This window comes from Leucoraja erinacea, chromosome 26 (genome assembly GCF_028641065.1).
Source record: "Leucoraja erinacea ecotype New England chromosome 26, Leri_hhj_1, whole genome shotgun sequence".
NCBI classification, from domain to species: domain Eukaryota; kingdom Metazoa; phylum Chordata; class Chondrichthyes; order Rajiformes; family Rajidae; genus Leucoraja; species Leucoraja erinaceus.
This window is the reverse complement of record NC_073402.1, coordinates 12980554-12993858: the sequence shown is the minus strand read 5'-3', so window position 1 is coordinate 12993858 and position 13305 is coordinate 12980554. Positions and strand designations below refer to the sequence as shown.

General features: G+C 41.1%; 1 protein-coding gene across 1 annotated transcript in view; it reads right to left on the bottom strand.

The window, feature by feature from the left end:
- csmd2 (CUB and Sushi multiple domains 2) overlaps positions 1-13305 on the bottom strand; it is a 577487-nt gene that overhangs the window by 400051 nt on the left and 164131 nt on the right. Inside the window, 2 exon segments of the mRNA XM_055656152.1 lie at positions 1337-1475; positions 5274-5468. Coding sequence (XP_055512127.1) covers positions 1337-1475; positions 5274-5468 — 334 coding nt within the window.

Sequence of the window (13305 nt, the reverse complement as noted above, 5' to 3'; positions counted from 1 at the left end):
TTTGTAAGGATGCAGAGAAGCTTTACCAGAATGATGCCTGGATTTGGGGGTATTAGCTGCAGGGAGAGGCTGGACTTTCAGGGAGAGATTGTTTTCTCTCGAATGCCGAAGGTTGTGGGGAGACACAATTGAAGCATATAAAATTATCAACGGCATAGATAGGGTGGGCAGTCAGAACCTTTTACCCACGGTGGGAAAACACAAACACTGGAGTTTAGAGGGGCAAAGTTGAAAGTAGATATGTGGGGCATTTTATTTTTTACATAGACAGTGGTGAGTGCCTAGAATGCATTGCCGGGGTTGGAGGTTTTGGCAAATAGGATAATGCCATTTGAAAGACTTTTGGATAGGCATATAGATATTATAGGAGTGGAGGAATATGGATTATGTGCAGGCAAGTGGGAGTTGGTCTTGTATCATGTCTGGCACAGACACTGTGGACAGAAGGGCCTGTTCCAGTGTTGCACTGTTCTATGCTCCATACTCTGTGTTCCATGTTATCAGACACACTGGAGTGCAGGTTAATGTAATGCTGTTTAGAATATCACAGTGCTGAATTAGGCTGTGAGGATTCCTACCACGTTCAAACAGTTGGAAGACAGAAAAGTCTGGTGCAACTTTAACATGACAGTACAAAGCTAATTAGGTGCTGGTTCTGTCTGATGTCGAAATTCGACTGAAAAAATGTCTGTGAGACCTGTTGGAAGAGCCTTTTATCTTTCAATTATCCAGAAAATTCTTTGAATATAGTAAAATACATTTTCTTGTTGTTTTTTTTGGAAAATAGTCACACAATCACTTGTGGCTGCAATCTATTGATGCTCAGGCTTTTCAATACATTGTGCAGAATTAATAACATCATCCCCATAAGTATTTACCTTCAAAGGGAAGCTTTGGCACATTATCATCCATCACAATCTAATGATTTTTCTCATTTGCTTGAAATGGTAGTGGGGAGGTGAGGGGAGAGCATTATCAGTCTCTCAGCAGCTTTGGAGTTGGATCAAATCTTTTGCCTTTGCTTTTATTAACATTTGTTTTTGGCATCTGGGTATTGCTGGTATTTAATGACCACTCCTAATTGCCATTGAGAAGGATGTAGTGAACCGTTTTTGCTAACTGTTTTCTCTTAACATAATACACAGGACAAGGGTAAAAAGTGGAAAGAAAGCTACTAAATAAATGTCACACTCTGTTGAGTGTAGCCAAAATCCAAATATCACAAAATATGACATGGACATCCTTTGGATTATTACAGTTTATAACTTAACCACTACCGCACCACATATTAATATACATTCAAGGCTGATTGATAGTTAATAGCTGGAAAAAGCACCTGTCAAAGGTTATTTTGATAGGGTATCCTGGTTCAGCTTCAATCACCCACACACAGTTCAGAGAATCCTTGTAAAACCCTGGCCAACCTGGAGATAATATCATTCCACTTGGAGCAGTCAGGTGACCTCCACACGGCGCTGTGGGAAAATAGAGACAATGTGAGGTCCATTTCAGTCACTTAGTAAGATTCCGATTATTTTCTCATTTTCAGGTTTAGGTGAAAAGATAACAGTGTTTGTTTGAATTTGTTCGAAGCAAGTTTATCCATAATCTCAAAGCCATGGATCAGAGAGCAGTCCTGAACTACTATCTACGGCACGGTGGCATAGTGGTAGGGCTACTGCCTTACAGTGCCAGAGACCCAGGTTCGATCCTGACTACAGGAGCTTGTCTGTGCAGAGTTTGTACGTTCTCTCCGTGACCTGCGTGGGTTTTCTCTGAAATCTTCGGTTTCATCCCACACTCTAAAGACATACAGGTTTGTAGGTTAATTGGATTGGTATAAAAGTAACAAAATTGTCCCTAGTTTGTGTAGGGTAGTGTTAATGTGCGGGGATTGTTGGTCGGCATGGACTCGGTGGGTCGAAGGGCCTGTTTCCGCACTGTATCTCCAAACTAAACTAAACTAAACCTCATTCGTGACCCTCGGACTATCCTTGATTGGACTTTGCTGGCTTTACCTTGCACTAAACATTATTCCCTTATCATGTTTCAATACACTGTAAATGGCTCAATTGTAATGTCTTTTCATTGCCTGGATAGCACGCTTTTCACTGTACCTTCGTACACGTGACAATAAACTAATCCGAAACTTGATTGTGGGATTAGCCTAAGTAAAATGGATACAATGGACCTAATGGTCTCTTGTAGTTTCAGCTTTAGATGGCTCACATAAATTTTAAATTAACTGGGCAATTTCCAAATGAGTCTGCAGCATATCCCTGACTGTTATGTAGCAATCTTCCACTTCATGCAATTATTGTTAGCTTCAATACTTTAGTGGAGATAAATGGTAAAACAACTGACACTAATGCAAAATGAGGGCCTTCAAATAGATAGATAATGGAAAACACACATTTGCTGTTTTCTGATAACAATACATAATCTGGAGTTTTACAATCTTCAGAAACCATAGTAATAAAAATAGTAGAAATATTTTGCATGGAAATAATCAATGAGCAATGTTGAAACATGAATTCTCAGCTGAAAGTGAGCTCTGACAGATAATTCAAATCCATAGACAAATGTGCACATTTCACTGAAAGCAATTGAACCCCCATTGAGTGTTTTTTAAGTATACACATTCACACCAGCCTTCTTGAAACATTGTCAGTCTGTGATGTCGTGCGTTTCCAGATAATTTTCAAATCAAAATGCCTAAATATATACAGTGCTACTTTTTACTGACTAACTTGGCAATCACCTATGCTTCATGAAACAGATTTGAATAAACCAGACCATTTTGCCACATAATTAGTGAAATGTTAATATGATAATTAATGTTGTTCGGCCCATTGTTACTGTCCCAGCTATATCCAAGAGCAATTCATCTGCTTTCATTCACCCAACATTTCCCCTAGTGCTACGGATATTATTTTCTCTTTTCTCAGCACCATTTTGTACACCCATGCCTGAGACATTAATGTAAAGTAATGCAGTGGTTTGGCTACTGAACTGTAGGGAATTCCACAGTACAATTCTCCCATATCTAAGAAACAACTATTCACCAAATTCTCTGTTTCATGTCACTGAGCCAATTTTCTATCTATTTGTTCCATGAACTCTGATTTTGATTACAAGTCTACTATTTGGTACTTTATCAAGCATCTTTTGAAAATGCATATACTTACATGCTGCTTTACCCTCATAAATCCATCTGTGTTACATCACCAAAACATTAAAATGGGATTTAAGCATGGTTTTCTCGAACAAGTCCTTGCTGCCATTTCCTAATGAAACCACACTTGCAAAAATGGCTGATGGTTCCATCTCTGATTATTATTTCTGAAAGTTTCCCTATCTCTGAGACTTTAGACTTTAGAGTGTGGAAACAGTTCCCACCGAATTCACATCGACCAGCGATGTCCCCATACACCAGCACTATCCTATACACTCGGGACAATTTTACTGCAGCCATTTAACCTACAAACCAGCACATCTTTAGAGTGTGGGAGGAAACCAGAGCACCCAGAGAAAACCCATGCGGTTACAGGGAGAACATACAAACTTTATACAGACATGATTGAACCGTGGTCATGATTGAATCAAGGTCTCTGGGGCTGTAAGACAGCAATTCTACCATTGAGCCAATGTGCCACACTAAAGATTGAACAGAAATGCCTGCTTGAACTCTCATGGAATTTTTTGCAGCCTATATCTTCCAAATATATCTACCATTGGACCACTGAAGTTTAGTTATAGAGATACATAAATGCTATTAAGTCACTCCACCCAAAAGGAGGTGCAGACAGACTACATTTAATCACAGACTCGAATCTTGCTGAGTTAGTTGTTCCTTAGCAAATTAACACAATGGTCACGTTTGGGTCTTTAAATTCAAATCAGCTTCATGGTCATTCTTTTCAGGGCATGTAAAAATAAAACTATGCCTACAAACCAAAGCCCACATACATGGAGAGATAGGATTATATTTAGACCAGTCCATGGAACTCAGTTTGTGTAAGTCTCCTTCACAGGATGCAATTATTACTTGGCAAAAATGAAGCATGCTTACAATGAGTACAAGTAATCCGACACTTTCATTATCTCAAGTTTACTAAGCTTGCAAAAAGATAAATCCTACAGTGAAGGATGGAACACTTATTTTCTGCTGTTCAACTCAAAAGGAACAGTGGGGGCTCCTTTGAAATGTGTTTATCTCATTTGCCTAATATTGTTCAGTGCATTAATTTAACTTATAAAAAGATCCATTGCAGTTTATCCACAGGAAGCAAGCAGTGTCAAGGTTGCCATTTATTTTGTGTGCATGCAGTCTCAAGTTACCCGCACAATTTTAACTGAATAACATTACGCTTTGCACAGTTTAGATAACTATTCTGACTCAATCTTCTTGTCAAAGCACATGCACCCATGCACACTTATTTACACATCCTCAATTTCATCAAAATTGTCTGTTAGTAACACTCCAATAATCAATTCCCCCTGATGTACGGACATGCTCTTTGCTGTTAAAAGTAGATTTAGCCATTAAAAAAAAGTTTGCACTCTTTGGACACATTATTGTTTTATTTTACCTCAACTGTTATAAATAAATATCCCTACATCAGGCCAAAAGCAACTACGAGGCCAAAATAGTAATTATTAAAAATAATAGGCATTATGGTGCCAGTGGTAAAATATATAATTCATGGTTGACATTATAAATCACAGCAATAATAGCATTTCTTTGCACTCTACTTCACAAACTGTGAGGAGATTTTCTTAGGGATTCATATCAGTAAGGTCATAAGTGATAGGAGCAAAATTAGGTCATTCAACCCATTGTCAACTCCACCATTCAATCATGGCAGATCTATCTCTACCTCCTAATCCCATTCTCCTGCCTTCTCCCCATAACCCCTGACACACAATAAACCCGAATGTTCCCAATAATACTGATGTCTTTACCTCTCATCAACAAAATCACTGTTGAAAATATTCCACCAAGGTTTAAACTAACTGAGACAAAGCTTTTATTTTCAGTGAACCCTTTTGTTAAAATTGGTACATAAAGGCATGAACAGACTGAATTTTATTTTTATATCTTAGTACAATTATACAACAATTCTATGTTTCCTCTATTGAAATAAGTATTAAATGATTTAACTATAAAGTTCAGATCATACCAACAAAAGTAGAAATAACTCATCCAGGCTACATTCCCACAGAACTGCATTCTTCTGATTATTAAACATATTGTCCCTAAACTAGATTACCTTCACATAGTGGTACAGCATTGTTCCAGACCACATTTCCATCTTTCAGGATACAGGAGATAGTTTCTGATCCATGTGTCTTGAGAAATCCTTCCTCACAGAGAAAGGATACAGTGCTTCCCAGCTGAAGACTTTCCCCAAAACGTCTCCCATTCACTGGAACTCCTGGATCGGGGCATTCATTGTGTCTGAATGCTGAAAATGTACAAAAATAGTAATGTTAAAAACAGAAAGTACACTTCCTCCAATAAGAGATAATATATTTGAACAAATGAAACAAGTATCCTGCTCTCTAATTAGGGGGACATTTTCCTACATGAAATTCCATCTGGTATTCCTTGTTTCAATTTATCCCATTGAACACCGAGTTTGAACAGCAAAGTATAAAATATCATTGGAATTATCTTCATCATAGATTTTAGCATACCAAAAGAGACATGCAAAGCTCCCAACATAAGAGTTCATAACAAATTGGAGCAGAATTAGGCAATTCAGCCCATCGAGTCTGCTCTGCCATTCTTTCATGGCTGATGTATTTATTTCTCTCAACCCCTTTCTCCTGCCTTCTTCCCATAACCTTTGATACCGCCATCTCAGCAATAAAAATATCCAATAACTTGCCCTCCAACCCCGTCTGTGGCAATGAATTCAACAGATTCACCATCATCTGGCTAAATAAATTCATCCTCATTTCCATTCTAAAGGTATGTCCTGTAATTCTAAGGCTGTTCCCTCTGGCCCTTGACTCTCCCATTACGAGAATCACCCTCTCCGTTTCCACTCTATCCAGCTGTTTTATTATTTGGTACGCTTCAATGAGATCCCACTCATCCTTCTCAACCCCAGCGAGTACAGGCCCCGAGCCTTCAAACACTCTGCACACAATAACACATCACCCACGGGATCATTCACACAAATCTCCTCTGGGTAATGTTGCCAACTTTCTCACTCCCAAATAAGAGACAAAAGCAAGCAAGCAAGCAAGTTTATTTATAATAGGTCAGAATATGGGACAAATTCCCGACGGCAATTCGTTGACCGGATCGGCTGTGGCCGGGTGAATGATGAGTTGGCCCGGGTGCTGGACTGCACACAAAGCCCAGCGGGCGGGCCAGCTGAGGAGTTTTGGCCCGCGTGATGTCGCACGCAAAGCCCGGCACCCCGTCCAACTCATGAACCAATGATTGGCCATGAGAAGGAGGGGGTGGCAGTGTCGGCGGTAAACGAAGGTCCGAAGGTCGGACAGCTGGCCGTGCTGATGACCGATGAGGCCAAGGGCGAGGCACTGCTGCTGCTGCAGCACTATGTCGGGACGGGTGAGGCAGAGCAGGATGCCATGCTCTCACCCGTCAGTCCCCTCAACCCGAGTTACTGCAGCCAAATACGGGACAAGGGTGGTCCCGTACGGGACAAACCAATTTAGCCCAAAATACAGGATGTCCCAGTTAATACGGGACAGTTGGCAACATTACCTCTGGGCCCTCTCCAACACTTCCTTCCTCAGGTATGGGGTCCAAAACTGCTCACATCTCAATAGCTTCACCATTTATCAAATTGCTCGCATGGCAGCCAAATATTCACTTAACTTCATTACAATTCTATCACTTATATCCAAGTAAATGATGAGGAAAGATATTCTTGCCATAGATGGGGTACAGAGAAGGTTCACCAGACTGATTCCCGGGATGGCACGACTTTCATATGAAGAAAGACTGGATAGACTCGGCTTGTACACGCTAGAGTTTAGAAGATTGAGGGGGGGATCTTATAGAGACTTACAAAATTCTTAAGGGGTTGGGCAGGCTAGATGCAGAAAGATTATTCCGGATGTTGGGGAAGTCCAGGACAAGGGGTCACAGTTTAAGGATAAAGCGGAAATCCTTTAGGACCGAGATGAGAAAAACATTTTTCACACAGAGAGTGGTGAATCTCTGGAACTCTCTGCCACAGAAGGTAATTGAGGCCAGTTCATTGGCTATATTTAAGAGGGAGTTAGATGTGGCCTTTGTGGCTAAAGGGATCAGGGGGTTTGCTCAGCCTGTGAAGCCAACATCCATTGAATGATTAGATTGAGTTGAAATACTTCCTGTCATCAATCTCTGCCTTTATGGAGACTTTAAAAATATTAGGCATGGTGCACATATAAAACGTTTATCCTCATGGTCCGAATAAAAGTCATCCCTATGATCTTAACATCTTTACTGTTCGATCTTCGAAACATTTTCAAATATCCTCTCTTGATTCCTTTTAACTGTATCCAGCATGTATCCCTATTTTCAATTTGTGAAGCTGACTGTGAAGTATTAACTAACCCTCAATGATATTGTTTCAATAGTTGAAAATGCTTTTAGTCTGTACAGATATTAATCTGCCTTCCTTTAATAAATCCGAAGACTTCCCATAATTTATACTCAATTGAGGTTGACAAAATTCCGAGTCTCACCACTTTATTCTTTACCACTTATAAAATGTTTATCCTGAGACATCAGATTATAGATTATCACTTTTTATCCATTGAAGTCTGGTCTTGATGTCCTTTCCAGAAAAATGCATTGCAATTACAGTACATGCCCTTAAAAATAATCTTACATACTTATTTTTCTTCCATGTGCTTAATCCTACTTTAATGAAATCACAAAGGAGTATAATTGGACTCATCAAACTTCACCCGGCATCAGATTAAGATTCCGGGAACGAGCACAAATTATGCACTTACTGATGGCAAGAGCTGAAATGAAATAAACATTCCAAGTTGCTGGAACTGGTGTTTCACAGTTTACTACCTCAGAAACTCAAGCCCTAGCATAATGGGCCTGAGTTAATGAACACAAAAGTTTGGCAGATACTCTGAAGAAACTGCCCTTTGCCAGATTTTTCCCTTGTGTATGAATATAGTGGTGCTTATGTGTTTGATGGTGCTGTTTCAGTGCAGAACATCAAAAACAAAATGTCTTAAAAAAAATTGTTATAATTAGTTTGTAGTCAATAGGAATGGTCTTGGTCCAGTGTTGGCAGCAGAGGAGAGGAGCAATTATGTCTGTTGATCAGTGAAGCATGAACATTGCAGTCCAGTGATTCTGAGGTCTTGGGAAGATGACTGGTCTGTTTATGTTTTCTGTGGAGAATGGAATGGAGATCTGATAGAGAGGGATGTTTGAAATACTTCCATTACATCCAACTAAATAAAGGAATGAATTCAGCAAATTCTGAAAATTATGAAATATACGCTTGCACATGATTTCATCTGTTTTCTATGTGAAAAGATTTCCACAGCTAAGTCAAGGGAAGGTAAATCGCAATTGTTCTTGTTACTGGGTGCTGCAAGTAGTCTAGTTTAGTTTAGAGATACAGCATGGAAACAGGCCCTTCGGCCCATTGGGTCCATGCTGACCAATGATCCCTGCACATTAACACTATCCTACATACACTAGGGACAACATTTACATTTACCAAGCCAATTTGCCTGCATACCTGTATTTCTTTGGAGTTTGGGAGGAAATTGAAGATCTCTGAGAAAACCAACGCAGGTCAAGAGAGAACATACAAACTCTGTACAGACAGCACCCATGGTCGGAATCAAACCCGGGGCTCCAGCGCTGCAAGCACTGTAGGGCATCAACTCTACCACAGCGCCACCGTGCCGCCCATCATAGAGCTCCATTATTCCAGTCCCCAAGAAAAGTAAAATGACCTGTGTCAATGACTACCATCCAGTCACTAACATTTACCATTATGAAATGCTATGAACGATTGGTTATGGCCCACATCTATACTGGTCTCCTGTACACTTTAGATCACTTACAATGTACAAACAGGAAAAGTAGGACTACAGGGATGCCATCTCCTTTGCACCATATCCAGCTCTGGATCACCTTGATACCTATATCAAGTGCTTCATTCATTGACAGCTCAGCCATCAACATCGTACCAAATAAGCTCATCTGCAACTGGCTTTTGGTCTTCCTGTCAAGCAGTCCTCAGTAGATCCTAACATTTTCTCCACCCTCTCATCCAACACTGGTGCTTCTCAGGGTCATGGGCTCAGTTCCCTCATCTACTCCCTGTGCAGGTGGTTCTGCTGCAATGCGAATTTGATGTAACACAATTGATGAATCGGGGTTACTATGTTTTATGTGGACCGGATTAGTTAGAATGCGGTTTCCATCAAGAACGAGAGACCCATTTCAAAGTTACTTTGAAAATTGACAAGCAGATAAAAAGCAACCTGAATTGAAATTTTTTATTTGTCATTCAAAAACAAGTTTGAATGAAAACTAGGGAAAATAAACTGTTTCTATGTAACATCCATGCAGCAATGTTTTTTCTTTCAAACACAGTCTATCTGTTTCCCTGCTGGTGACCAGTGAAAATAACACAAAACACTTCTATTGACACTGTGTTATGATACTCTCTTAAACAATCAGTCTTCAATATGTTTGGCTTGCAGTAGCAAGAATAAACTTGTAGCTATTAAAAAGATTTTTTTTTGAAAATGTGAGAAAAATGACTTTACTTTTGCAAGTCAGAAACACTCTAGCCCATTGCACAGTTTTCACCATTCACTCAGTTGTTTATATATTGTGATTTTTCTTGTATCTCATTTTTAAGGAACGGCAATATATAATTGCAGAACTATCTGTAAACTCATGACTGTGTGCCAAGTGCAATGCCGACTCAAGCTCCAAAATGATCTTTGTCTTTGCCAAAGATACTACTGTTGTCGGCCACATCGACAACAAAGATGAGACAAAGTACAGGAAAAAGACTGGGAGTCTTGAGTTGTAGCACAAGGACAACAAACGAGCCCGTAACATCACAAGACAAAAGAATTGGTTGTTGACCTATGGAAGCCTCTGGGTGAACATAACCCTGTTCTTATCAAGGGAGCTACTGCAGTGATGGTCTATAGTTTCAAGTTACTTGGCATCCACATCACCAGCAACCAAGTATGCAGATGATACAACGGTGATTGGCCTCATCAGCAACAACGATGAGTTGGCCTACAGGGAGGAGGTCCAGCACTTAGCAGCATGGTGCGCTGACAACAACCTGGCCCTTAACTCCAAGAAGACCAAGGAGCTCATTGTAGACTTCAGGAAGTCCAGAGGTGGCACGCACACCCCCATCCACATTAACGGGACGGAGGTGGAACGTGTTTCTAGCTTCAGGTTCCTGGGAGGTTCTGGGAGGTTCTCCGATGACCTCTCTTGGACCCATAATACCTCAACTCTGATCAAGAAGGCTCACCAGCGTCTCTTCTTCCTGAGGAGACTGAAGAAGGTCCATCTGTCTCCTCAGATCCTGGTGAACTTCTACCGCTGCACCATCGAGAGCATCCTTACCAACTGCATCACAGTATGGTATGGCAACTGCTCTGTCTCCGACCGGAAGGCATTGCAGAGGGTGGTGAAAATTGCCCAACGCATCACCGGTTCCTCGCTCCCCTCCATTGAGTCTGTCCAAAGCAAGCGTTGTCTGCGGAGGGCGCTCAGCATCGCCAAGGACTGCTCTCACCCCAACCATGGACTGTTTACCCTCCTACCATCCGGGAGGCGCTACAGGTCTCTCCGTTGCCGAACCAGCAGGTCGAGGAACAGCTTCTTCATGGCGGCTGTCACTCTACTCAACAACGTACCTTGGTGACTGCCAATCACCACCCCCCTCGGACACTTATTATTATTTATTCAAATCATTTGCTATGTCGCTCTTCCAGGGAGATGCTAAATGCATTTCGTTGTCTCTGTACTGTACACTGACAATGACAATTAAAATTGAATCTGAATCTGAATCTGAACCTCACCTGATCTTGTGACACTGATGGATGATCAAGAAAGGGGATCAGGGTAATTGCTTCCTTTGGTGTCTGAGAAGAATCGGCAGTCCTTGTGGATTCTCTTGAACCTCTATGGAATGCTAAAGAATATGTATTGATGGGTTGCATGTCAGCCCCGTATAGCCACTGCTCTGCCTAAATTAACTGCCTAAATCTGCAGTGCATGGTGAACACAGACGGGTTTGTTATTTCCTTCCATGCAGTTCATCTTCACGGTGGGTTACACCAGCAGGGCTGAAAGTATCGACAAGGACAGGCCACTCTCTTTTCTGTCTTCTCCATTCTCAGAGAGGGTACAGGAACCTGAGAGCTCAGAAATCAGATTTAAGAACAACTGCTTCCACATGGCCATCAGAGTCCTGAATTAATCATCTCTTTCACACCCCATTTGTTAGAGGTGCTGCTCTAACTCACATTACTATCTCACTCGGTTTTTACATTATTGTACTTAAGTATTTGTTATTATTTGTACCATTTCGGATCGCACTCCAATCTTTGCACCATTCTGCTGTTCTGCTTCAGTTGTTTTAGTTATTATTGTATCTATCATTACAATATGCTGTTTATTCTGGGAGCTGCATGTGAACAAGTAATTTCATTGCAACCCAGTATATATGACAATAATCTAATTAAAATCAATATCTTATTGTGTCGGAAGGAACTGCAGATGCTGGTTTAAACTGAAGATAGACACAAAAAGCTGGAGGAACTCAGCGGGACAGGCAGCATCTCCGGTAACCCCGGACAGAGTCCCCTCTCTCTCCATCCCTTCCCTATCCAAGTCGCACTAGCTTCCTGTTTTCACTCAACAAACAGCTAACAATGGCATGTTTCCTTTATCACCATTACTTTTTGCATCTCTCTCTTTATCTCTCCACATCATCATCTATATCTCGTTTCCCTTTCCCCGACTAGTCTGAAGATGGGTCTCGACCGAAATAGGTCACCAATTCCTTCTCTCCAGAGATGCTGCCTGTCCAGCTGAGTTACTCCAGCTTTTTGTATCTAAACAAGAGTCAAGAGACAAGAGATTTATTGTCACATGCACCAATTGGTACAGTGAAATTTGTGGTTATCTTATAGCAAGCTATTTGAAGAGGCCTCAAACTGCGATGAAGGCAGCTTGAGGGTTAGTGAGGCATCTCTGCCTTCCCCAGCCAGTTAATGTTCCCCATTTAATATTACCAAATTAAATAATTAAGCTACTTTTACTTTAGGATCACAGGTCACAATCCCAGCTTGGTCCTGGTAAAATTAAAACAAAACCTAAGTCACAGAGTCATAGAAATGATACAGCATACAAAAAGGCCATATGACCCACTTTGCCTATTAATTATCAAGTACCTATCCATGCTGATCTTACTTTCTAACACTTAGAGTCATAGAGTCATAACTTCAACACTTGGCCCACAGGCTTCTATGTCATCATGTTTCAAGTGCCCATCTGAATAGTTCTTAAATGCTGTGTGCTGTAAGTACCTGGCCCCAACAGCCCCTCAGGCAGCGTATTCCAGGCTTCAACAGCCATTCAGATGAAAGAAGTTCATCCTCAAAGACCACCTAAATCATTTCTGAAGAGGGGTCCCGACCCAAAACATCAACTATTCAGGTTCTACGCTGTCTGATCCACTGAATTAGTCCAACACAGTGTGTCTTACAAAATGATTTCAGCATCTGCATTTTCTTACATCTACAAATCATTTACTCTAAATGTATGGTGCCTGGTAATACATACTTCAACAGAGGGAAAATATTTCTCACTGTGCTGCTACATATGCCCCTCATAATTGTGTAAACGTCAGTCTGAGCCAGCCTCAGCTTTTTCCACCCCCCCCCCCAAAGAAACCCCCAGCCTGTCCAGTCTTTATCACCAGTATGTTTCAGTTTGGCCTAATTTTCAATGCAGTCTCACCAACATCTTATACAACTGCAACATGATCTCACAACTACCATACTCAATACTCTTGACTGATGAAGGCCAATGTGCCAAAATCCTTTTTGACCACCTTACCGACCTGCAACTCGACCTTCAAGGAACCATGCACCTGATCTCCCAGATCCCTCTGCTCTACAACACTCCCAAGAGCCCTACTGTGTAGGTCCTACCCATGTTAGACTTTCCAAAATGCAACACCTCACATTTCCCTGTATTAAATTCCATCAGCCATTCCTCCACCCACCTAGCCAATCGATCAAGAT